The sequence below is a fragment of the Triturus cristatus genome, chromosome 3_1 (genome assembly GCF_964204655.1).
Source record: "Triturus cristatus chromosome 3_1, aTriCri1.1, whole genome shotgun sequence".
Lineage (NCBI taxonomy): Eukaryota > Metazoa > Chordata > Amphibia > Caudata > Salamandridae > Triturus > Triturus cristatus.
The window spans coordinates 849,968,778-849,996,569 of record NC_140583.1 but is presented as its reverse complement, the minus strand read 5'-3'; the positions used below and the strand labels follow the sequence as shown (position 1 = coordinate 849,996,569).

Here is a 27,792-nt window from a genome sequence, read left to right as displayed (position 1 = left end):
CTTTACACATTGCCTCTGGGATAAGCCTGACTGCACTGCCAAGCTACCAAGGGGGTGAGCAGGGGATATCTTATGTGTGTAAGTTCCTTACCCTGACTAGAGTGCTGGGTTCTGCATGGCTTAGGTGCATACCCTTCGCCAACCAGAAACCCCATTTCTAACACTGACCATGAAGGGAAGTGACTGGGATTAAGAAATTATCTGTCAAGTCCAGATGTTCGTTTGAAGTAGTTAGGCGCGGTCATGGAATTGAGGCAGACAGTATTGTGCTGAAGGTGTGTAGATCTGCTGAAATACTGCTAGATGTTACATATGTTTAACAGTCCCATCATTTACATGTTCTTTGTGGCAGGGTGCCTTAGGAGTTTCTGATTTCAAAGTTGGAAGTTATTGGTGTAAGTGATAAATGTATCTGTGATGAGATCATTGATTTCTTCGGCCAGAGTGTTATGTGGTCTCAAAAGTCTCTAATTCAGGTTGAAAGTGATAGGGAGGCTGAGATTGGAAAGAGACAGGTGAGACATTCCACGCAAGTGAGGGTAGAGAATTCCTGTAGTGTGCATGATCCTGCTAATTTGAGCATATCCCCATGTCCAGTGTAACAACCTCTGACTGCTTTTATGATGACCACTTAGACACCTCCCCAGCACCCACCAAGAGGTTTGGTTACTTCAACGATGACTTACCCTCATCCTAGACCCACATCACCACATTTGAGAGATACAGCCCCAACTCCTTGAGCATAAAATATCCAATTAATCACTCAAGTAATGCCAGAAAAAAGTTCAAACACAACCTACCTAAACAATATCCAGAAAAGGTAATTGCCGATACCTTCCACAGCACAATCAATGGCAATAAAAAGACCGACTTCATTTTCTACTCGAAATGCCCAGCAAAATGGAGAAAACGCTTCCTCTTCCAACTACAAGTTACAAAAACAGTCAAGATTCCATATGGCACTAAACTCACCGCTGCACCCTCCCAGAGCTTCAGAGGAGTGGTCTACATATCCATTTTCAGGACGGATAACATCCTAGTTCAAGCGACTGACCATCATCTTTCTATTTTTAGCCAACACTTCCCATCTCTTCTAGCCTTACTATACCAAAATCGTTTTGTCCCCCAGGACTCCAATGATGTACCATGCACCGCTACATCATCCCCAATCATACTCTATTCAGGAGCACACTGGTCTGCCCACCACTACGCCAACCCTAGGGGCAGAGCCACAATAACATGAAGCTCTTAGGTGCACTCACTGGTCACGATGGTAGCAATCCAAAGCCTAGCTTTCTCACAAACTAAACCACCTTGATCAAAACACCTACTCCCAATTGGCAACCCTCCCCACCCAAACCATCCTCTCCAGTTCCAGACTCAAGGACACTGCCATCCTCCCAACTGAACTCCGCCTGCCCTATCTAGACCTGGGGCCTTCCACCTGTCCTCCACCGTATAGAACAGTATCCCTCCCTGACATATTTACCCAATTTCTCAACCGCGTAGAAAAAAAACTTGATTCTCTAGCTAAGGACCTCTCTTAGGTAAAATGTGATCTTGTGAACCAGGCCAAACTAGTACGCCACCCCAATCCGAAGATAGATAAAAGTAATCACCCGAAAGGCTCTTCCTATGTCAGCTGCCAACTCTGCATGACCTCCATCCCCTGAGCCACATGTCCCACAGACCCTGCCGAGCCCTCAATCCCCCTATACCCACTTGAAGTTGAATTTCTCTGCAAGTCATACAACACTAATACGCAACAAGTGGTCCACAAACCTCTGTCCTCAATCCCAATAATCTTGAGCACAAATAGAATCCCTCGAGGTAATACATCGCCAAGACCACCTGTTCAATACTCCACGATTCAGACGCTACACACTACTCATGACAACTCAAACTCCCTTTCCTGCATGCTTCTTAACTGCAGATCGGCAGTTAAAAACGCTACAGAAATATTCGAAACCATTTTAGCCAAATGTATGGACATCACTTTCTTAACTGAAACCTGGCTTAACGAACACTCAACCCCCATGTTGGACTTGCTTACTCCCCCTGGATACTCGATCATTGGACGAGACAGACCTATATGAACAGGGGGTGGTCTAGCATTCATCCACAAAGATGAAATTCGACTTAACAGACTAGAATCCATGGACTACTCAACCTTCGAATATCTCGGAGTTGATCTGACAATAAAAGACTCTTCACTAAAGAAATAACTGACCTAATAACAAAGATCTACCTCACTGACAGCAAAGATGTGCTCCTAGGTGACTTCAATCTGCATTGGAACTACACAGAAGATACCACAGTCAGTAATCTTATAAACCTTATCGAATTGTACGTCTTTAGACAACTCTACAATGAACAGACCCACAACAAAGGCTCTACGCTAGATGCAATAATTACCAGAAACTATCGTGTCTGACTTCAGGTCATCATACCCATTGACTGGTCTGACCACCACCTAATACTGTTCTATCTCAAGGCAAACCACAGTCCGTGTCCAGCATCAGCTAATAAACTCACGCACTGGACAAGGAACCTCAAGCAAATTCCATTAACAGCGCTGGAATCCGGGGTCAGCACCACCTACACTCTCAAACAAAGCTTAACTCTGTTTATGACCTCACCGCCCTCTATAACTCAGTGATGACTGATGTTCTTGTTCAAATGGCCCCTCTCAAACTAAAGAGTTGTAGGAAAATAATTTCCAGATCTTGGTTTAATTCTGACCTTAACGATGAGAGGAGACACCTAATCTGACTGAACAGCTATGGAAACAGAACTAGTCATCGGCACACCTCGCACTCCTCAGGTCTGTACGTCTCTCCTACAAAAAACACATCCTTAGGGGAAAAGCTACTGTCTTTCGCAAACAACTTGGCCGTGCGAAAAAACAGACAATGGGAGCTATTCAATATCATCAAACAACAAACCACCATTTACCCCCATCACGAAACAATAGCCACTAATGAACACTGTAAAGAAATAGCCATCTTCCTCTCTGACAAAGTTGCTAAAATCAAACTTTCGCTTAATCCAGACTCAAGACCAACATCCCAGTTTGACTACCACAATGACATGCAAATCTCCATAAAGACCGCCTCATTTAACTCAACAAAGGACCGGGGGGTGGGGGGACCCTAGAAATACCAACACCTTCATTGATCCCCTCCAACTAAAAAACAATGCTAAATGGACAGATTTTACACTGATGACAAAAGATGAAATCTTCAAAATAACTGCAAACTTGAAGCCCACGTCCCACACTACGCACCAGCTCCCCTCCGCCTTAGTACAGAACCTCGTTTTTGGACCAAAATCATCAATGCCTCTATCTCGTCTGGCAGAGTTCCTGACTACCTCCAACTAGGACAAGTCACACCCATCCTTAACTATTCTGAAAAAAGCAGGGGTCAAATATTACCTATATGATGACGACACCCAACTCTAATACTAAAATATAAAGACTCCTAGAGACATCCTCCATCTGAATGCCACACTAAACAAGATACAAAACTGGTTAAGTTCCAACAACCTAAAACTGAAACCCAGCAAGACAGAACTTCTACTTTTCTCCCCTAAAAACAATCCTCTACCAATCAAAAAATGGCTTAAGAACTTGAACTCACTAGACTGCTCTCTTTCCCCTTTAAACTCCGTAAAATCCTTAGGCGTCACCCTGGGCAGAAACAGGTCAATGAAGGAGCACATCAACAACCAGCTAAAGGAGCCCTTCTCACACTAAAACACATTTAAAAAAAATCTAATCTTTTATCCCTACCAATGACCTTAAGAATGTAATGCAATTGCTTGTACTCTCTAAACTGGACTATGGCAAAATGCAATCATCACTGGAACGCCAAAAAGTCATCTTGCACCCCTGAGAGCCACTCTCAATGCGGCGGGGAGACTAGTCACAGGAATAAAGCGGTTTAACCACATCTCTTCTGCCCTTACGAGTCTCCACTGGCTTCCCATTGAAGTAAGATGCATCCTCAAAACCGCCTGCATCACCCACAAAGCTCTGCATACTAAAAACCAAACACTCTAGAGCCGGTACACGCCGGACACTGAGAAGGTCCAGCTCACCTCTTCTAATACCCCTTAAGCTGAAAAAGAAATCCACCCAGTCTCGCGCCTTCTCAGGAAATGCCCCGAGGATATGGAACGCACTCCCCAAAGATCTCAGATGCCACCCCTCCTTCTACTGCTTTAAATGAGATCTCACATCTTTGCTACTCAACAATTACGTCTACTCGCACACAAATTATCTACATTGCCCAAATACCTTTCCCCACTCCAGACTCTCTTGTAGCTTCCTGATCCAGTCAGTCCCACGTTGGCACCAATGTAATTACCTTATTGCTGTAATGTATTGTGTAACTTCAATACCTTGTTGCTTTATTTTTGCACTTTGACTGTATGCTCTCAATTCTTTTAATAGTGCTATATAACACTCTAAATAAATAAATAAATAAAATAAATGTCCGTGTTTTTGATGAAGGTGTTGAAAAATAAGACCCTTGGGCACCAGGAGATATAGGATGAGAATTCTGATGGGATGGGGGTTGGAGGGGACCACGTTTCAGTGATGAATTGAGCATCTACTACATCAAGAGTTTGAAGAACCATGGAATGAGCAGTGATGACCAAGAAGTATAATGCTTATTTGCTGGTTGCTTTTTTGTGGTGATATGTAGATGAGATTCCAATTGATAGGATGACTATGTAAGGGTGAGGGTGGAGATTGGTGGACTGTGTTTAGAGACAGGGATTTTTTAATGACTTTGCTGAAGGGGAAGAGGAAGGGTTTCTGGCCCAGAGCCTTTTCGAAGACCAATCAGACGTTGCCTTTGACTTGGTCTGTCCTTCACTTCAGATACCTGGGCAAGAATGCACTGAAACCGAAGCAGATGTAAGGGGAATCGCAGGAACCTTCCTCTAAGTTCTCGCTAGTTATCAAGGGAAGAAAGGGGAGGGCCAGGTCAAGTACCCTGCCTCGAGTGACGCGCGCTCTTCCATGAGCAACATATGCACAGGCTTGGAATGCTCCCAAGAGAACACATATGAAAGATTAGTAAACCAAACGGAAATGTTTAAATCCTAGACCTCAGGAAAAAGGCAGATCTCAGATTAAGTCACTTGCTGTCTGTATCTGAAAGCAGATAAAACCGTATAAGAAAGGCTATCGACGTCCCAATGCCAATTTGGCATGCACGATGAAATGATAATATTCCAAGTTTTCACCAAATGCAAGTTAAAATGACAATCACAAAATAACTGCTCATATTTAATTCTACAGTCTAATGGCACAGGCAATAAAAAGGCTTAAAGGCCCTGTAATTCCTCAATAATGATACATTTGCCTTCCTTAACGCCCAGGGGTTGCGTGGTGATTGATGCATAACCCATTTCTCATTAATTCGAAGTGTTCTTCATTGTTTGCATCCTATAAAGAGGATGTACAAACATTCCCTTTTCGCAAGTCGTAGTAACGTTCATTTCCTATTTTAAACTGCATTAATATAGCAAGGGTTGCACAGAAATCATTTTATGAGTCTTTTGTATACACACGTCAATCAGTTTTACAACAATAACAAAGCTAGTGGACCAGAGAGGTACAGGTACCCCACAGAAAGAAAAAGCCAACACCCTGTGTGGAGCTTTTAATCGGGGTCCTGCTCTGTGGCTTTTCCAGTGGCCTTTTCCTAGGGCTCCAAACAAGCCCGCCATGTTTCTTTGCACTCCCTGCATCCCCGCTAAACGTGTACAGCTGGAGTCCATGTCTCTGTTGGAAAGGTCAACGCTGAGCAAACAGGAGATGAATGGTTGATTGTTCTTAGGGCAGCGTGGAAGGAACCCCCGCACAATGCTTCTCAATGCCCTGAAGCCCGTCTACCCTACTGCGCTCAGACTGTCGCGTCTTCCATTATATACGAGCCATGTTATGCGCCAAGGCATATAAAGGACCTGTCGCCTACGACTCTATTGGACTCTGTCTGCAGACTGGCCAACACCGTAGCCTTCTGTAGGCCCATTTATAGACCAGAATGAGGGCTTTCTTGTTGCAGTGTCTCAATATGCCTCAAAACTTCTTTAAACAAAAAACATTTTATAATAAGGTGAGATTCTATTGGAGTCCTGCTCTGGGAAGTGCACGGCCATTTACTGAAAAACTGGGCTGTTCCGCGTTCATTTATTTCCAAAGAACATCAAACCAAGGAAACAATAAACACTACCTGCTAACGACAGCAACGCTTCAAACACCAACCCATTTTTTTTCTACCTAAAGCGCAAGTTTCAACCTCATCAATCAAAGATTTTTTTAGAGCATAAAAGCAGAGTGCAAGACTGATTTGCAAAAGCTGTTTTATTACAGGCCCATATGTGTTGCTGCCTGCAATGAAAAACGAGCGCATATAGAGGTGCATTAATTCTAAGAAGGCCTTTTCTTAATTATCTAGCCGTACTGTTCTGCTCCTGACTGATGAAAACACTCCGAGATCACAAATCTTTTGAGACTAAAGAAGTTTTGATTGCTTGATATTCCACTGCAAGAAAGAAATCTTACAGTCGCGCACAGCGTGAACATCCTAGCACGCTGCCACAGGTTCCAGTGATCAAAGAAAGTTACTTTGTATTTGAAACGAAGAAATTCAGAAGAAAAATAATACAACACCAAGGGATGTGGTGATCATGAAATAATTACAATCCTCGGAGATTACAGACACAAGGCTGTACCCCAGGGGTGTGATTATCCCATGATAACCACATCTACTCAAATTGCCTTAAAGGAAAAAAAGACTAATTCTTTCTATTCACTGTTGAGATATTACTCAATTGCCATTCTGCAGTACATGAAAAGGCTGCAGTTTGTATTTGAGTCACCTGTGGATTTAGTAAACTGCCCAGTTTCAGATAATGTATTTCTTGCGCATAAATGTAGACGAGGCTGTATAACTAATCCACATTAGATGCAGCTTATTCATTTTTATTACTTGGTTATTTCGGCTCCCTCCAACAGTCATGAATCAGTTTACTTGCTCAAATAAAGCATAAAAATAGAAGCAAAAACACGCAAAAATGTAAAACAACTATTTGAGTTAACAGATCGGAAAACCATCAAACTGAGCTTAGGGGAAGACCCTTAAATGGCAAAGCACATGTCCCAGAATTGAAATAAAAAAGAAAATGGGTAAACGAATATGTTTGGATTTTAAAACTCTGGCACTCCTTCAATTCAGAAGCACTGAGTACCGAGGGTCTACATTTGAAGAAGTTGTGGGAGGTGGACGAAACCTCTGCCCAGCATTTTCCTTTGGCTGGAAGGAATGTGAGATACTAGTCAGACTATACTCAATAAATGGCCACAGCCTTTTTCAGATTCAGACTTAAAGACCTGTCACAAGGTGAATGCAAGATGAAAAAACCATTGCAACTTGATTAAGAGGGTGATTTAAATTTTAACGGGCAAAGTTTACTTGGTGTTCATTTCTAAATTTGACGGGCTGGGACTCCGTCAGGGCACTGGAGCAAATTACTCCAACGACCTGACGGAGACCCATGTCAGAGGTAATTTCTGAAGCATTGGCAGGAACCGGCATTACAGCAGTTCCTGGCAATACTTTTTTAAGTTTGATGCACGGCTCCATAAACATGACAGAGCCGTCCATCAAACGTATTTTTTCGTATTTTCAAAAAGAGCATTCTGAAGCTAGAGTTCCTTTTTGAAGAAAAAAAAAATGCCCCCTCCGTGGGGGTTATTCTGCGGGTGTAACCAAGAAGGAGACGGAGTAGTTACATCAATGATCTGCCTGCATTTAAATCGGGTGGGAAGACTATTAGATTGGAGGTAAGGATACTCCATCACAGTTGTGGCAGAGTATTCTAACCCCCAAGACATAAATCAGGCCCTCGGTACCAGGGAGATTTGAAATATAAAACACAAATTAGGCTACAGCTAAAGAGGCATCAAAAACAAAATGATGGATGGAATGCTTGAATTAATCTCAGCCACTGGGAGCGCTCGGGCCACATCCCAATACATCGTTTTTGGCCCACCATGCCACCTCAGTTTGGATCCAGCCATATGCAAATGAGGTTTGTACCTGCTTCTAACAGAACAGTCCAGCCTGAAATGCCAGGCCACGTCCTCCCTGAACCGGAACACAAGCAACCCTGGACTGGTTTCGTCCTTATTATGGGCTCATCAGCCATGTATAGTGTGAACGAGCACATGACCTAAGTACGGGCATACCCGCACACTTAGGGCATCAAAAAACAAAGTGATGGATGGAATGCTTGAATTGATCTCAGCCACTGGCAATCAGTCGGAATAATTACCAGTGACTGAGATTAATTCAAGCATTCCATCCATTACTTTTTGTATACTTTAGTAATAATGTTTCATTATTTACTATTAAAGTAATAAAAAAATGGAGTATAATTATCTGGAATATAGCCTTCCCAGGCAGCTGAGGTAAGTAAAAAAATGGTTTTAAGTCAGAGAGTGTGTAGGTGTGAAAGTGTGTGTATGAGTAAGCATGGGGGTGTGAGGGAAAGTGAAGATCAAGGGGAGTGTGATGCCACTTCCGCAACCCCTGGCATTGTGGATTTTGACGCTATTTATACGGTTTAAATTGTTAGATTTTAAAAATTGAAAAAAGTACTCAACAAGATCGTTTTAAGATTAATTTAACACCATAAAAATCTATAACCTTTTGTGCTTACCTGATCCATCGGTGGAAACAGAACTTGCATTAATTCCCGAAAGACCGAATAACGGGCACTCTCGGTCTGTGTTTACATGGCCCCACTTGTGGCATTTAATACACCTGACATTTCGCACCTAAGGAGGAAACACAACAGACGGTTTGACGAAAAAAGGCATTTTTTTAACTTAAAATAGATTATTTACAGTAAACGCATTTCACATAAAACAATGAAGAAATTGAAGTTGCAGCAAGTCCCAAAACGATTGGAAAAACTCCCAAATGAGGACTAAATCAAATAAGCATGTTGATTAGTGCTTAGGACCGCCTGCTACCATGCACCAAACATATGTCTAACAAGTTTGCATGTACCCACAAACTTGGGTGGTTTTAAAGACGCTGACCTCAATATCCTACACAAATTCTGACGTTTTATGCTTGTACGTTTTATTCCCATCTCGGCAAGCCCACAGGTTTAAGCAGCTGTTTAGATCTGCTGCGTTTTTCAGATCAATCATGAGAAATGAAATATCGGTAATTACCAACGTTGGGGTAGCGCGTGGGGTAACACAAAATAATGATTCGGCAGTGCGCAGCAGAAGTTTGGACCCAGGGCCTGGCTTCTGGCCTGGCCCTGCACCCAATTCTGCTACGGGAGTCCAAGCCCCAGCTACTGACCAATGGCCGTGACCTATGTTATGCGGACCATCACCCAAGCCTGGCCTCTAGCCTGGATTTGCAGTTAATCCCCCTGAGGATGCCCAACCCCCGCTACAGAGAGCCTTCAGCCATCAACAGTAGGGGGGCTGGTCAAAGGGCCTAGCCTCTGGCCAGTCCCTCCACTCAATCTCACCAAGAACGCACAACCCACATTTTCTTTCTTTTACATTTTTTTTTTGTGAATACCGTGATACCCACCCCACAAGTTTCAACCCCATGCTACCTTGGTACCATGCAAACTTCCTTGGCGAAGCTTGCATGACACCACGGTACCATGGGGTTACAGCTTGAATAGTGACTCCAGCAGGAACAAGCCAGTAACTCACTTGAGGTCCACAATGGGTCTCGTGGGAGTACCAAGATGCCTACGGTACGAAAAAATACATAATTTTGGCCCCTTGGCCAACTGTGGAACTCCTCCCCCCCGCACACAGACACAATTGCCTGCGGGTCAGGGTGTCCCTACCCTGTCTTCTTGTACCCTATTGTTCAAAACGTTTTCAGTCCTTGAAATATGTAATGGCAGTTGTAATATTTTCTTCTCGGTTAGGGACAGCTAATTGGATTGGATGCAGTACTGAACTGGCTGCCAGGAGAAAAAGCTCCCTCGGCAAACCAGAAGGCCCTATTTTTTTATTTTCTGTATCTTGGAACTCTTGTGGGACCACCATTCAGATATACCTAACGTTTTAAATGCTTCAAGTGAAACCCAAGCACTTAGGTTAGTTACCTATAACTGGTGAATTTCAGTGTTTTTTTGGTTTTAAAACTGTAATTTGTTTTATTATTAAAAAACCAACATATAACTCCTCTTTAACCTTTGCTTTTCTCAGTACATTCCTATGGTAATTAAAATCATACTATCTTACTTACATCCAACACCACTTTGACCTTTGTTTTCTCCAATGAACTTCTATATATTTTTTACCATAAAGTAATATCTTTTTATGACATATCTGCGCCCAACCTCCTTTGGTCGTGTGCAACATGGTGGGTATGGGGGGGGGGAGTTGCCTAACCCGCTGCAGAAGGTCTAGATATTTATTTTCTGTAAAACGACTTAACAGATTTACACTAAATCACAAAAGGAAAGCTATCCGAGTAAAGATTTAGCTTTGGTGTAATTCTGTTCAGCCACTTTTTCGCTACCATTGTCCAATTTCCCTTATGGATACTGTATGGGGGAAAAACTGTTTTGGGACTTCGCCATTTTTCCATCCCTGCTTGATGGATCACCCTCAAACCTTCAAGTAAAGATATGATCTGGATGAATTTTCATTTGGTAAAGTTTTGCGACAATTTGTCAAAAAGCACCAAAGTTATTAGTAAACCCAAAAACGCTCTTCATATGGAAACAATGACTCATGTATAACTAGACAGTGGTGAGAGAGAAGAGAGAGAGAGTATATTACATATGTTTAATATATAATAAAAAAAACAAAGGTTAAAGGGATATTATAGTTAGGAGAAAATGTCAGAATATACCATTTTAATTTTATTCAAAAATTTACAAAGATATTGATTTTTCATATAAATAGAGTTTAAAGTAGTAAATGTCAAATATTGTAAATATATACATTTAATATGATGTAAATTAAATAAATTACACTGATATTTAATAATATAGATATACAGGACATAAATACCTAAATACATATTATATATATACATATATATATATATATATACATATATATATATATATACATATATATATATATATATATATATATAGATATAGATATAGATATATATATCTATATCACGAAGGATTCTTGCTGTAGGAAGAACCAGAGGGACACAAAGGGGAATCCAGGTAAGTAGCTTTATTTCTTCAAAGCTTTAGGCATGACGCGTTTCGACGTACAATGTCTTTCAGCAATACTTCCCGCCGGCTCACTTGAAATATCACCATCCGTTTTGCCATTGGTTGCACCTCCAGGTGGGCTGAGCCAGAGTCCCCAATACCAATGCAGCTGCATCGGCAAACTACAAGTCCCAGCAGGCACCTCTCACGGCATGCTGGGTGAGCGTCTCCTCTCAGCTTCCATGTGTCCCTTCCTGGGTCCTGGAGAAAGTAAAAACGTGGCTCAAGATTGCTGAAAAGCATTGCTGTGGGAAAGAAGCTTCTCCCCGTGTCCGCAAGATGTCTCAACCACATGATTCCAGAATCCAGCCGACCTGAAATCGCAGGTGCAGTGTCCCTAGACGACTCAGTGAAATCACGGACTGCTATTTTGCAGCGGCAACTTTGCTGGATCTGGATGCGGTGGGTCAGAGTTAATCCAGTACCCTGGGAGAAACGAAGATTGCCGAAGTTGCCCTTGTAACTCTGTCCACTTAAAGAGGCGGGTCTCGTCCAGCGCGCCCGGGGCCAGCGTGCATAATATGCCACAAAGGATTCTTGCTATATATACAGTGCAACAATTAATAATATTTACTTTACATTATGTTAATTGTTTTATCATTTGAGAATACTATGAAAACATACATATGTGTATACACACACACATATATACATATATATACACACACATATATACATATATATACACACACACATATATATATACACACACATATATATATATATATATATATATATATATATATATATATATATAGGGTAAAAACACCGATCATGTCATGAGTGATGTAATATGTGAGGTCATAAGAAGTGCATTGTGGGGACGTAAATTATAGTTAGCTCAGGAAGCTAAAATTGCTGAATTTTCATGGTTTTGTACATGCGAAATCTGAGCCCAACTATCACGTTCCTGTAACCTTTTATTTTTAGTGAATTTCGAAGGTTCTTTAAATTTTATTTCCTAACTGTAACCTTTGAGAGTGGGTGTGCGAGTGGCTATATAGGTCGGTGAGTGTGTGTGAGTGGCTGTATGGGTGTGTGAGTGGCTGTGTGGGTGGGTTTGTGAGTGACTGTATGGGTCTGTGAGTGAGTGGCTGTAGGGGTCTATGAGTGAGTGTGTGAGTGACTGTTTAGGTCTGTAAGTGGCGAGTGGTTTTGTGGGTGTGTGAGTGACTGTATGGGAGTGTGGGTGGGAGTGTGTGGGTCTGTGAGTGGATATGAGAATGGCAGAATGGATGTATGAGTGAGTGTCTGAGTGTCTGTGAGGGTGTGTCAGTAGCTGTGTGAGTGACTGGGCCAGAATAGAACCTCACCTGCGTCTTTATTCACCAAGAGTCCAAAGTTTTGCATAAAATATCTACCCAACTGGAGTACTTTCTACTGGTTAATTAGTAAGTGCTAACTTGTTGGGTAAATGTCTTGTGTACATTCTACACTACAGTTGCGTAATGGACCAGGAGGAAATGTCTCCAGTAAGCTTAATATCGGCAATGCGACCCTTGACCCTTCTTAGGCAGGTCACTCCCCACGCCACACAGCACCGCCTGTGTGTCCTGCCCTTAAGCCCCAGCTGCCGCTGCTGAAGAGAGTTCGAGGCCCTCCTCCACCCGCAGGCTGCCACCTGCGCCTCATCCCTGGTGACCAGTGGTCGTTTCTTCCTCCTTGTTCCCCGTTTTGTTTCTGTGCTCTGTGCCCTTTTGCCTTCTGTAGCCTTTGTAATTGTACTGCCCTATTTGTTTATTGTTTCTCCCTCCTTGTTCCCCGTTTTTGATTCTGTGCCCTGTGCCCTTTTGCCTTCTGTTCCCTTCGTAATTGTATTGCCTTATTTGTTTACTGTTTCCTCCTCCTTGTTCCCCGTTTTAATTCTGTGCCCTTTTGCCGTCTGTTTCCTTTGCTGTTCCTGAACCCGTTTTCCCGCCTCTGCGTCCCCTGCGGCCCCGCCCCCCGCTCGCCCATTCGTCCGCTCCCTCCTCCCAACTGACTCCTCCCTCCCACCTCCCCTTCTTATGGCGGCAGCGCCTAAGGCAAGCCCGTCTGCACCCGTCCGTGCCTGGACCGCGCCCAGCGCCAGAACCCCTGCCCCTGCGAACGCCACAACACCCATCTCCGCTATGATTCCAGCACCCTCCACGCACTCAACACAGGACGTTCACGCACCTGCTGCCTGGCCGCCCCGAAGCGCACAAAAGGACCCTTCTCCTGACGGAACCGCAGCTTCACCAGCATCCGACCTGCCAACCCACCCACGGGAAAGAACCCAACCACCTGGGATGCATTCTTCTCAACACCTGCTCCGCCCGCAAACACGCCGTTGAACTCTGGGACCTACTCGAATCAACCTCCCCAGACGTTGCCATCCTGACGGAGACCTGGCTGAACCCCTCCTCGGCACCCGACATCGCCATAGCCATCCCGGACGGCTACAAGATCTCCCGCAGGGACCGCACCAACGGAGTAGGAGGAGGAATCGCCATCGTCCACAAGAACACTCTCAGAGTCTCGACCAATACCGACGACACCACCAGCACCGCCAAACACCTGCACTTCCAGATCCACACCGATCCCAACACCACCATCAGGGGAATCCTCGTCTGCAGACCCCCCTGGACCCTGACCACAGTTCAGCGACTCCATCGCCACACGCCCTCGCCTCCACAGACTACATCCTCCTCGGGGACCTGAACTTCCAACTCGAGAACAACAATGACACCAGCTCCACCACCCTGATCGACAACCTTGCCAACCTCGGACTCAGACAAGTCGTCACTACACCAACCCATTCCGACGGCCACTCGCTTGACCCCATCGTCTCCGCAAACTCCCACGTCTCCTTCAACCACACCAACAAACTCCACTGGACCGACCATCGCTGCATCCACTTCACCTTCCGGAAACCCACCACGCACCACCGCACCCAACAGTTCCCCCGCCGCTGCTGGAGCAAAGTCACCGAATACCAGCTAACCACCACCCTTGCCCGGAACCCACCCGCCGCCCCTGACACCGCCGCCCGCAACCTCAGACAGTGGATCGACGCCTGCACCAACACCCTCACCCCGATCAAGAAACCCTCCAACAGTCACACCAGCAAGAAAGCCAGCTGGTTCACTGAAGACCTCCAGGCCTCCAAGCAAACCTGCTGAAAGCTCAAGAAGAAATGGCACCGTGAACGGACACCGGACAGCTACGCAGCCCACAAGAACGCCACCCGCAGACACCATCACCTCATTAGATCCGCCAAAAGGGCCTCTTTCAAAGACCGCCTAGACAACAACTCGCACAACAGCAAAGAGCTCTTCAACATCGTGAAGGAACTCTCCAACCCCAGCTCCAACACCAACCACATCCTACCCTCACAAGACCTGTGCGACTCCCTTGCCACCTTCTTCCATCGCAAGATTGCAGACATTCACGACAGCTTCAACGCCACGACCGCCCCGACAACCACTGAGACCTCCGCCCCCACGGCCACCATCTGCAACGACCCCCTGCTCTCCTGGATCAACATAAACGACGACGACACCATCAAAATCATGAACACCATCCACTCCGGATCTCCGTCAGACCCTTGCCCACACCACACCATTGCACCCCATCTCCGGAAAGCCATCAACATCTCCTTCAAGACAGCGACCTGCCCGGAGAGCTGGAAGCACGCCGAGATCAACGCCTTACTCAAACAAGCATTGGCATAGCCAATAGGTCTCGCCTTTAGGACCTTATAAGTGTTTAGCCATGCAACAGTTGATGTTGTTGCACCAAGGATATTGTGCTGCATAACTAAATACTTATAAGGTCCCAAAAGCGAGACCTATTGGCTATGCCAGTGCTTGTTTACTTAACTCACGGGACGGTTTCCAGATGACGTCACATAACAAAGAGTTGTCTGGTAACCTTACATTAGACCATCCTATTTACGTATAGAACCTCCAACAAGAATAATGCTGGATTGTCTAATAAGAAACCTAAGATATACTTTTACTACTCTTTATCGAAGGAATTCAGAGACTTCCTATAAGGAAACCTTCAGAATCCACGCGGAAGCATACATACCTCACTAGGAAAAAGCTAATCAGGGCATTCTGGGAATTGTAGCTTTGGTGCACTCCAAGAGTTAACAGCCAGCTCAATGTAATTAGGACATCATGTTTACAATTAATGTGTTGTTTACATGGCTGAAATAACCCAGGAGTGGAAACACAGTGTGCAGATTCCATGGAACTAGATAGGTACATTACTTGCTTCAGTTTGTACAATGGCACCAATACACTAGGCAGCTGTAGTTTTTAAATTAAAGCCAGGACTGGAGCTTTGGTAATTGTATTTTTTTTTTGCGGATAAGTAGTACTCTATGTCCTAAGGAGTGCCTGGTTGGAAGAATGTTGAATTGTCACGTGATATATACGGGAAGTGTCTTGACGTCTTGCGTGTAGACCAGAGCGCTTATTCTGTCAGCGCCTGTGGCATAACATTAGGCCATGGCTATCAGTAATGCGAACTGCAGAAACAAACGAAACTAATCACCAAAACAGACTCCGAGCCAGTGCAAAAAAAGTTGGCTCCCCGAAGGAATACTAATCACTCAGACATCCTCGTAAAGAATACGAGTTTGTGGAAGAATACAGTGATACACTGCTTTCTCATCGGGCGGGATGAACTGAACCTCAAGAAAATAAAGCCAGCAAGAAAGAGTCAGTTATAAAGCCAATGGCAAGCGACGGGCAGAATGCATTCCAAGGTCAACTTTCTTGAAACTTCCTGAGATGTCTTTCGCTTAACACATAGCTGCACTGTGCTGAGACCTAAAAAACAAACATTATGGCCGCATCATAGTGCTTTTTTTTCCTTTTCAGACATGCAGCACAGAAGTTGTGCTGCTGTACAACATGGATAAAAAAAATGGCAACGCTTACAGATCTCGCAAAGATGAGACCTTTTAGTTTTGCGAATGCTTGTAAGCGACTTACCAGGTTGACACTAAACGCAGGGATAATTACGGTGGGTCTAAAGGAGCATGTGCAGCAAAAGCCAAAAGTGGTTTGATAGAGGATAGAGGATCGGGGAACCGGGGTCACAAAGTGCTTTACAATATAAACAAGAAATAGGCTTCTTCCGGCGGGATATGAAAATACAAGTCTGCTGTTGAGAGTTTCTGCTGGAAGAAACCTTTTTTCAGATAGACGGACAAATCAAACTGTAGGATGCTAAAAGTGACTAACTCGAGCCAGGAGGCAGATCCAATTTAGCTGCATCTCCTCGTACGTCTGCCCCACTTAAGCAGCACTACATACTACGACTGAATATTTATTTTAATATATTTAAAAATATATATGTACAAAACATGGCTGTGTACTTGGCTGTACATCTGCGCCCATGGATCTTCACATAAAACCTCAACATAGTATTCTGCATAATTCCACTATAAGTCCTTCCAAAAGGATTGTTGCTTAATTGAGTTTAATGCAGGGCTTTTCCAACGTCCAGTCAGCCAAGTCTCTCCATAGTTAATTCCAGCAAGACTTTCCGAGGCTTGAGATATATACATTAAAAAAGTAAAAAGACAATTTAAAAAAGTAGCACAAAAATGCTTTTTTAAAAAACAAAATGTTAATTGCGAAACAGGTTAGGGGAGGGGTTTAAACAACAGGAGGGCTGGTAGAAAAATACAGATGAAACAGTGGAGTATGAAGCTCGGGGCTGGTGAGGGTATCAGAGAACAACTGAGGTGAGAGAGAGGGCATTAGGTGGGGTTTCCGTAGACCCCAGGGTATGATGCAGCAACACGGTGTTGGGCAGAGAAGCGTTCAAGGGAGAGAGAAGAGAGATAAAACGAATACACCCTAAAATATACCGCACACGACACACCATGCACACCAGTTCATAGCGCTTTCGATAAGTGCACCAAGTCTGTATAACTCGCACAGACATCTCTCACTATGCCCATCTCTGCTCAAACCCATGAGTGCGTCTCAGGTACATATCTCAGTGAATCATAAAAAATGCCAAGACTATTTGATCGACCATTATTTTGTGTTCTTAAATAAAACTTACTTTAACAGCCCTCTTCCCATGTAACACTTTTTTTTGGCAGCTGCAACATTTTATTTGTCTCAGTAATACCATTTCAAATGTAGGGCTGTACGGATACGGATACAAAACGAGTATAATGTAATTGGACAGGAACCTTAATACATATTGTCGATGATAATTACCTTCGAATCACAGCAGAACCTTAGGGCATGGTATATGCTACAAATCATAAACAAGTCTGTAAGCGCTCGCCAGGCAGCCGCGGTTGTGAAGTAGACTTTTCTCTTTCTCTGCCGTCCCACTTGGACGGACTCGCCTGTCTTTCCTTCTGAAGTAAAAGGTTTCTTATCTTTATGGGGCCATGTGTTTGGCCCCATAAAGATAAGAAACTTTTTACTTCAGAAGGAAAGCAGGCGAGGCCGTGCCAGTGGGACGGCAGAAAAGTGGGAAAGTCTACGTCACGCAGTGCTCTTTCCCAATAGCTGGCCACCGTTTAGCATAAACGGTGACACTGGCCAATGGGAAAGAGGGGCGGGGCTTGAAGCCCTTTACAGAATTCCCTCTAAATCATTAAATCTCACCAGCGAGACTGCGCATGTGTGCAGCCCACGCAGGCGAGACCTAAAAACCCAAGGCTGACCCCAAGGACCTCAAGAACTTCCGGCCCATCTCCCTGCTCCTGTTCCAGGCGAAGGTCATTGAGAAGACCGGTAACAGACAACTGACCAGCTACCTCGAGGAAAACAGCATCCTGGACCCGTCCAAGTCCGGGTTCCGCAGCAACCACAGCACCAAAACTGCCCTCATCACTGCCACCGAAGACATCAGAGCCCTGCTAGACAACAGAGAAACCGCGGCCCTCATCCTCCTGGACCTGTCAGCCGCCTTCGACACGGTCTGCCACCACACCCTAGGCACATGCCTCCACGACACTGGGATCCAAGAGAAGGCCCTGGACTGCACCACCTCCTTCCTCTCCAGCAGAACCCAGAGCGTCCGCCTCCCCCTTTCCGCTCTGAAGCCACCAAGATCATCTGCGGCGTACCCCAGGGATCATCCCTCAGCCCAACACTGTTCAACATCTACATGGCACCGCTCGCCCACGTTGCCCGATCTCAACATCATCTCCTACACCGACGACACCCAACTGATCCTCTCCCTCACCAAGGACCCCCACACCACCAAAACCAACCTCCACGAAGGAATGAATGCCGTTGCCGAGTGGATGAAGACCAGCCGACTGAAGCTAAACTCGGACAAGACGGAAGTCCTCATCCTCGGATCCACCATCCTCGGCCTGGGACGACTCTTGGTGGCCGACTGCACTGGGAACAGCTCCAACACCCACCGACCACGCACGCAACCTAGGGTTCATCCTCGACTCTACCCTCTCCATGACAAAGCAGGTCAACGCAGTCTCGTCCTCCTGCTTCAACACCCTCCGCATGCTCCGCAAGAGCTACAGGAGGATTCCCACCGAAACAAGAAGAACAGTCACCCAGGCCCTCGTCAGCAGCAGGTTGGACTACGGAAATGCCCTCTATGCAGGAGCCTCGGCCAAACTCCTGAAACGACATCAACGCATTCAGAACGCCTCTGCACGCCTGATCCTCGACATCCCTTGCCGCAGCCACATCACACCCCACCTGAGAGACCTGAACTGGCTCCCCGTCAACAAGAGGATCGCCTTCAAGCTCCTCATCCATGCACACAAGGCACTCCACAACCCCAGACCAGCATACCTTAACAGACGACTCAGCTTCTACACCCTCAACCGCCAGCTCCGCTCTGCTGACCTCACCCTCGCCACAGTCCCCGGCATCTGAAGAGCGACTTCTGGCGGCAGATCGTTCTCCCACCTCGCCGCCAAGACCTGGAACACCCTCCCCATCCCCCTATGGCAGCCCCCTGACCTGCTAACCTTCAGAAGACTCCTCAAGACCTGGCTATTCAAGCCGGACCACTCCCCCACCCCACCCCCCCCCAGCGCCTTGAGACCCTCACAGGTAAGTAGTGCGCTTTACAAATGTTCTGATTGATTGAATGTGATTGTTCCTCAAGTGTCTTCTCCCAGAAATCTGTGATAACATGAATTCTCGTATAGAGAAAATGATGAGACTACAAAGAGGTGAATCTCCACCAAACAAGGGTACTTCCTCTGATACTATATAAAGTAAGTGCTTCTTTGTTTGGCTGAGATGTCCTCAAATCTTTTGGTATCAAGAAGGCATCATGAAAATTGTTGGGAAACGTGCTGGAGGGCCTTTTGGTAAGTTGCCCGTCATACTGGTTAATGGCGTGAAGACCTTTTCATACTACTAAGGTGGACGAGGTAGGGCCAAAAGGGTGAGGCTTCGAGGTGATTTTGCACATTTAACATACTTGTGATAATTTAAAGGGAGAACCATGGACTCTGCTCTCACCAGGATAGGCCAGGAAAGAACCCACTCGTCACAGTCACTACAGATCATGCTCCAATATATCAATGATGCTTGCACCTCCACAAAGGATTTCAGATCTTTTTTAATGTGGAATTTGCAGAGAAAACATACTTGCCTTGCCTTCACCAAGCCCAGGAATTTAGGATCATTTGGTCTTTCCAGAAGGGGAGGAGGGGGCCGGATTTTTGCCCTGGGATCCAATCCTACGGGGTATGGCCAATAATTAATGGGGAAGGGGGGCCACGAGGCCCCCGCCCTGGGAATTCCATCTCCCAGGGCCTCAGCCAAGAATTAGTGGGGAAGGGGAGGGGAGGTGAAAGCAGCCCCCTCCACAGGCTGATTTCAGCCCCGGGAACCCCATCCCCTGGGGCCTGGCTACTTGATGCTGGGTGCCGTCAAGGGCACACAGTGTGCAGTGTTGGGGACCAGGGGGGGCCTTAATGCCCCTGCAGTCACCTCCGGCTCCCCACCTCCAGAGGGAGTCGGCATTGCTCCTGCATGCAGGGAGCAGCCAAAAGTGCTGCTTCCTGCATGCTGAAGCTCCCCTTTCATCTATTTACCTGCAAAATAGATGAAGACTGCTCCCAGCAAGCGGGAGCAGGTTTACTGCTCCCATCCGTTGAGTACAGACTTACTGTTTGCTCTTTTTTGGCGGGAGAAGTGAAAGCAAACATCCATGTCCCGAGGGGAGGCATCTAGGAACATAGATTGCCGGCCCTGGGGAGTGCGGTCCCCAGGGCCATTAATGGCTTAATGGGGAGGGGGAGTTGGGAGAAACACAACCCTTTTCTTTGTTATTCTAGGGCCCTCCCCGGAGAAGTGGTGGTCCCCAGGACCGAAAACGGCCTGGGTTGGGGGAGGAGGGAAGGGGCTGTGTGGCCCCCATCACCATTTCAAAATATGGCCAAGCATCGGGAGGTGGTGGACCCGAAGGCTGTAAATGGCCTGGGACAAGGGGGTTGTGTGACCTCTCCTCATCTTCAATCAGTGTTGCCCTGGGAAGGTGGTGGTCCCCAGGGTGGTAAAAGGCCTATAGACGAGGGCCGTGCAGCCCCCCTATCATATTTCCACATTGGACTGGCACCTGGGGAGGTGGAGGTCCCAGTGGCCCATATGTGCCGTGGGGAGGGGGGTGCATGCGGCCCACCCAGCGGCTGAAATACAAACAAGCCCGGGGACCGCACCTGTTTTTTTTCCCACAAGAAGTTGCAAATCCCCCACGATTTTAGCAACAAAAATGTTTTTAAAAAAAAATGTTTTTTGGCCCAGACAGGGTCCCTGGGGGACCGCAGCACCAGACCTAGGGGCTCAAGAAATTCCGACCCTGCCCCCCTTTCTTTAATTTTAACTTTTTGGGGGGGGACTTGGCTGAGCCAGAGTCCCAAAATATCTGTCAACACTTCCTGGTTAAAGTGTTGGCAGCAGATCAGAGCTCAGCATGAGATCTGTTGGATTCACAGAGGGCCCGCATCTCTAGACATACACATTTGTTTTTCCTTTAATATATCAAAAACTACTGAATGGATTTACACCAAATTACAAGTATGCTTGGGGTTCAGATTCTGGTATGTACTGATAAGTGTCCAAGCATGGCGTTTCTTGGCGAATGAGGCTTATCCTGCATTTGTGCAGAGGTGTTGCTTTCCATGGGGATGGCCCACACTTCTTTGATATCGAGTGCTTCTATTGCCAACACCAAGTTGCCTCCCCATGGATCAAAAATGTATTTTTTCCATCTGTGCCTCTATTTCCTGCCAGCATACTTTATTCAGGGACCCACTAACTGCAGCACAAAATGTCCAACAATGCTTGACTAAGGCATTCATGCTTTGCATTTCTTGACTTTTCAGACCTAGTTCCAGCTGAACCTGAGCGGGAGAGCTTGATTTAGGCAGGTGGAAAATTTATTTATAAACATTTGTTTGTAATGAGTCCAGCATGGCTGCCGCCTTTACATGCATGATTTCCAAGCCATATGCTACTGAGGGCTGCCCTGTTAGCAGGTGGTGATACAAAGGGCAACTGAGTTTCTCTTACAACAGCTTAAATGCATAGATTAATGACTATGCTTTAGCCTGCTGATTGAATGTCAACTGGTGTGCCATGTATATGCTGAGGTAATTTTAGGAGGATGCAACATCTATGTGTCTGCCCTTTGCGAACCAATTGAATGTCTTATACTCGGAGTCAACAAGACAGAGTGGACATTGCACCTTTGCCCCAATAGTCATCACACAGTGACATCCTGAGTAGGAAGGTGGCAGTGCATGCTGTGACATGTGCCAAATCCAGGCACATTTGTATTTCATTGCAATGTATAATTAAGGCTCTTGGGTTTATGGTTTTTAGTTTCTTGAAATTTCAGTATGTATTTACCAATATAGCTACTAGTCCAAGCACGATCCCCGACTGTCTAAAAGCAGCACAGGTATCCCCCATTCTAAAAAAAAAAACTAATGCAGACAGCTCTGATCTGAATAACTTCCGTCCCATTTCCAACATCCCCACTCTGGCAAAACTTCTTGAAAAATGCGTGTTAACACAACTTTGCTCACACGTTGAGAAATTCCAACTGTTGGATCATCATCAATCTGGTTTTCGGAGAGGGCACAACACCGAATCTGCACTCACTCACATCATGGATGACATTTAAAAATTTCTAGACCAAAATGAATCATGCTTACTGATCCTACTTGACCTATCTTCTGCTTTCGACACTGTAAACCATATCAAACTACTATCCACTCTTGAACTCAGGATGGGCTTATCAGGGTCGGTATTGCAATGATTCAATTCCTTCCTCCAAAACAGATCCCAAAGAATCAAGATGAACCAATCCCTGTCTCAGCCCCATACAGTAACGCTGGGGGTTCCACAGGGGTCCGCCCTGTCACCCATACTCTTCTATTTATTCTTGGGACCATTAGCAAATGCTTTGAACTCCGGGAACATTCTTTTTCACATGTATGTAGGAGACACTCAACTTTATCTGAAAATCACCTCCCGTGAAGACTTCATTTCACTCAACTCCATCCTGTTGAACACTCAAAACTAGCTCACTGACAACTACCTCATGCTCAACACCTCCAAAACGAATTCCCACTCATCGCTCCCCCGAACCACATTCCCAAGATTGAACTTTGGATGAAACACCTTACAGCCTTTAACTGCTCACCCCACATTATTGAGTACGCAAAATCCCTCGGAATCACACTAGACATCCACTTGAATATGAAGAACCATATCAGCAATGCAACCAAGGGAGCTAAACATCAGTTGAGTATACTAAGGAATCTCAAACCTTTCCTTCCACAGGATGACTTCAAGTTGGCGGTACAAGCTCTAGTTTTGCCAAGACAAGACTATGGTAGTTCCACGCTCTGTGGTCTCCCCAAACAGAACTTGGCCCCACTAAGGTCTTTCATTAATGCCACAGCCAGATTGATTACTGGGACAAAAAGAAATGAGCACATATCCCCAGCCCTAAAATTGGTTACCATATGATGCAGAAATACAGTTAAAAATTGCCTGCACAAAGCCCTTCATTTCAAGACCCCAATTTATCTGGCTCAAAAACTAGAATTATCAGGGGGTTGCAGTGCCTCATGAAGTACAAGTTAAATGCTCCTGAAACCACAGATGTTCCACAAAAAATCGAGTAATGAAGCCTTCTCAGGCATTGCCCCATCGAATCTCCTTCATCCCTTCTTGTAAAAAGGAAGTAAAAAAAATCCTAATGCTCAAGTTTCTGCCCTGGAGGCCTCGGCTCCTAGCCTTCATTACTGACCTCTATTCGGTTGTCTTGAATGACTTTTACAGGGTTACATACGTGGAAATAACATTATTGCATGCTTTGTACATATATGTGGTCGAATGTTCTTCTCCCATTTCTGTATCCGCTCGACCTTTATGTGAAGCATTCTGATACCTACAGGGGTCATGCACACGCCATGCATATATATGTAATGAATATTTTCTTCCCAATATTGTATCCTTCTTACCCAAAACTGTGAAGTGCTCTGATACCCGTATGGGTCATGTTCACGCTATACAAAACTTTATAATAAAAATAAATAAAACAAATTACTTTTGTTTGGTTTAGGTTCATTTCTACGCCTTATTGCTCTATGCATCCAACCAATGTGTTGATTGACCTTTGTAGCCCAATAGGAGTCTGGCTCAGAATGACTATGTAATCTACATATTGTAGTTACTCAATTTTCTCTGTCGCCAGCCGTGGAAAAAAGACAATTCAACTTATATCAAGCACTCGTCTAGATCGGCGAGACAGCGATGGGGGGGCTTAGACGCACCCCTATTACAAGTCATTGTTTGTTTGAACTTTGGATGCTATTATGCTACGATTTCAGACCTAGACCTGAGCCCATGTGTCACTGTACAGAGCAACCCTATTCTGCCAATTTTGCGCAAAGGCGGCCGTGAGGTACTCTATCAAAGGTGGATTTGAGGTCAATGAAAGTGGCTCTTTTGTTGTATTGCCTTTTCAACTAGTATGCTTAGTGTTTACAGGTTTGTGATTGTCCCTATGTCTGCCCTGTTTGTTTTTTTAGTATACATTTTTTGTCATTGGCCCAGGATTGGAGATCTTGGAGTAAACAGGAAGTGAATATTTTGGCTTTAACGTCAATTAGGGCAATTAGTCTATAATTTGAAGGGAATAATTGGCTGTCATTCTTGTAAATTGGGTGAAAGAAACTCCCTTTCCATTGTGACGGAATCGTGTTGGAATTTTAAATTATTTTAAATTTGTTTAAAAATGAAGTTAAATACCTGGCCCAAAAGTTTATGTCATACTTAAAAAGAGTGTTTGGTATGCCATTTGGGCCAGGTGCCGCATGTGCCTTAATCTTTTCTATTATCTTCTCCAGATGCTTGACGTCAGTTAGGATCTCGTCTTTATTGGTTTCGGAGATGGTTACAATCCATACTTCTGGGTAGCCAGTATCAGCACTATGCTTCTCTATACACTTTTTGCTGTCCTGAGGCCTCTCAGTGGCCTCCAACACTGTTGTCGTGGGCTTTAATTTAGTTGGGCTAGTCACATTCTTTAATGCGATGAATGATGGAGAAAACACAGCGTGAATGTGGGACTCCTAAACATCCTTCATGATCCCTGAGTTATGGTATTGAACTGAATCCAGACTCAGCGTATTTATCAAATCCGAGAATTCTTTGCTATTGGGTGTCTTACTGGTCTGTAGGAGCTTATTCCATGTGTCTTCCTGCTGTACTTAAAAAAAAAAAAACTTTCCCGCATTCTTTGTTGTAAATGGACCTCATTTGAAGAAGGCAGGTTTGGCCACTCCCCTGTCCTTGCTTTGCATAAGTTGCAATTCTTCTTACTTCTCTTGCAATTTGTTTTTTCAATTTGCGCAGTTTCTTTGTGTACCAGTCTTTCTCGGCCCTTGATGATTAGACTTCCTTCCTAGTTACCATAAATTGTTGAGCTGATCAGGAAATTATAAGTTCCCTTATTTGGTCTGCCCAATTATATTTCCTAACATCTTCGAATGTCCCCTTAGAGTTTTCTAAATGGATTATTAGTATTTTGGAAGATGGTATTATGGAACTTCTTCCTGTATTTAAGGAATTGCTGAACAGTTCCTTTGAGGCAGCCCAGTTACCTCTTAACTGGACACATGCTTCTGTTGTTCCTTTGCTAAAAAAGCCCTCTCTTGATCCTACTAAGATGGAGAATTATAAGCCTATCTCTCTCCTCCCTTTTGCGTCTAAAGTGGCTGAAAAGTATATCAACCAGTAATTGTCAGGTTTCATTGAGGAAAGGGATCTTCTCCATAGAACACAATCTGGTTTCCGCCCCCGGTACAGAGTCGGCTCTTCTGTTAGCCTCTGAATCCATGCGCCACGCAATGGACTATGGGGACACTACTGCTTTACTGCTATAGAACCTAACCATGTCCCATGGTCTCCTCTTGGAGTGGTTATGGAGTTACGTGTTAGGCCATAAAGCCTTTGGGTGTCTGGCATCTTTTCTGGAAAATCGCACATTCCAGGTCCTCCAGAAGCCTTTCTTCTCCAAGGTGGCTCCTTTGCCTCAGGAAGATCCATAGGGCTCCTAGGTAAGCCCTACCCTTTTTAATCTGTACAATCACCCCCTGTCAGACATCATTGTGAGACATGGCTTTGAAATAATATCTTACGCCGACGACACTCAGCTGATCGTTACCTTGTCCCATAGGTCAGCTGTTGCTGCAGTGGCTGTAAAGGTCTGTTTGTCTGAGGTATCCCACTGGATGGACCTTCACTGCCTCATGTTAAACGCAGGTAAGACAGAGGTCCTGATCCTCGGCAAGCTGCCTTTGATTTGGTCCACAGCCTGGTGGCCAGAGTCCATGGGCCCCTTTCCTCAGTCTAACCCCAAGGTTAAAAACATAGGGGTCTGGTTTGATGATAAACTCACTTTTGAGAGTCAAATCACAGCCTTAGCGGGCATGTGTTTTGGCATTATAACATCTCTCAAACACTTTATTCATCTTCTTCCATTCTCGGCCAGAATACTGTGATCCAAGCTCTAGTGGTCTCTTGGGTGGACTACTGTAACATCTTATAACTGTGAGCCTCTCAGACTAGGATCAAGCGACTTCAGCAAAATCAAAACTCTGTGGCCCACCTGCTGCTTAAACTGCCCAAGTGTGCATCTAGGGGCACAGCACTCCAGAAACTGCACTGGCTCCCAGTGGAAAAGCGCCTCTCTATTAAGGCTCTCTGCTACTGTTATTGGATCCATAGGAAGGCTGGGACGGAGTATCCCCACTCTGCTCTCACTCCTTACTCTCCTAGGAGGTGCCTCAGATCCTCGGAGGTACTTCTTATGCAAGTGTCCAGAATCAAGAAAGCTTGCACTGGGGGAAGATCCTTTCTCTGGAATTCCCTTCTGCTGCATCTGAGGCAATCTCAGTCAGAGCCTCAGTTTTGCAAAATCTCAAGACTTGGCTTTTTTAGTTTTTTTACACAGAGGCAAATAACCAAGAATTTCGACAGTAATTTCAACGTAATGTCAGCGTTACGACACAGAAACATACAATAAGAGATGTCCATTGTTCTTAAACAAACATCTTATACTTTTTTTATTCATTCTGAATGAATCAATACAGTTCGACACAGCCAATGCGTTTCGCGCACAATACGGGCTTCTTCAGGGCGTAAGACAGCTGGATATTCCCCATAGCAGTTATCATTTGGCGGTACAGTATTTCACCCTCGTTCTGGTCTAAATCTTAAAGTAGTCGTGCACTGAGCGAATATTCATTCAAACCAATTGTAGAGCAAAGCGGAATCTCATAAACACCTCGCATCAAGGGCTTAATAAACGGTGCTTTGTGTATGTACCTGTTCGTACTCCTTTATCAATCTTCGACTAAAATTTCAAGGCTCCTCGCATCTGAGGCCTTGTACGGCCATCACGGGCGCAATGTAATGCGACGTTCCAAATCGAAGAATCAAATCGAATTTCACCAAAACCTATATTCTTGTCAATGATTTAAGTGCATCACGATATTTCATTTCTCATATTTATGCCTCCAGATTTGTTAAACTCAATATGTTGTTTAAAACACCATATGCAAATTATCCCATAAAAGGCATCATAGGGTGCTGCTTGCCAGGAGTAGTGAATAATAAATGAGCTATGGCCGCTCCTTTATTATTCTGCTCTTTCTTTTTTTTTTGTGTGGGTGTTCCGATCACACACAGGACACCCACAGCTTACATTTTTTAGGTAGACGTGGGGGAGCCCCAGAGGCCACACAGACTCCCACAAGAGGCCCCATTCCATGGACTGTGCAGGGGCAGGTAACCTGTATGGCTTTAAAAAAATTAAGCAACTGGGGTGCTCCAGCACCGACACAAGCACCCGAAAACAAAAATTATGTTGGGAGCTGGGGGGAGGCAAATAGCTCCCGCCCCTCCACCAGCTCCCCTGCCCCTCCCACCCCAATACTTATCTCCACTCTGGGGGATGGGGTCCTGG

The 27,792-nt window shown here is 45.1% G+C and overlaps 1 protein-coding gene across 2 annotated transcripts in view; it reads right to left on the bottom strand.

Moving 5' to 3' along the window:
• CIRSR (corepressor of RBPJ and splicing regulator) overlaps positions 1-27,792 on the bottom strand; it is a 259,288-nt gene that overhangs the window by 57,378 nt on the left and 174,118 nt on the right. For both annotated transcript variants that reach the window (XM_085645265.1, XM_085645266.1), the window contains one exon: positions 8,743-8,860. In XM_085645265.1, the coding sequence (XP_085501391.1) occupies positions 8,743-8,860 (118 nt within the window). The remainder of the gene's footprint in view (positions 1-8,742; positions 8,861-27,792) is intronic.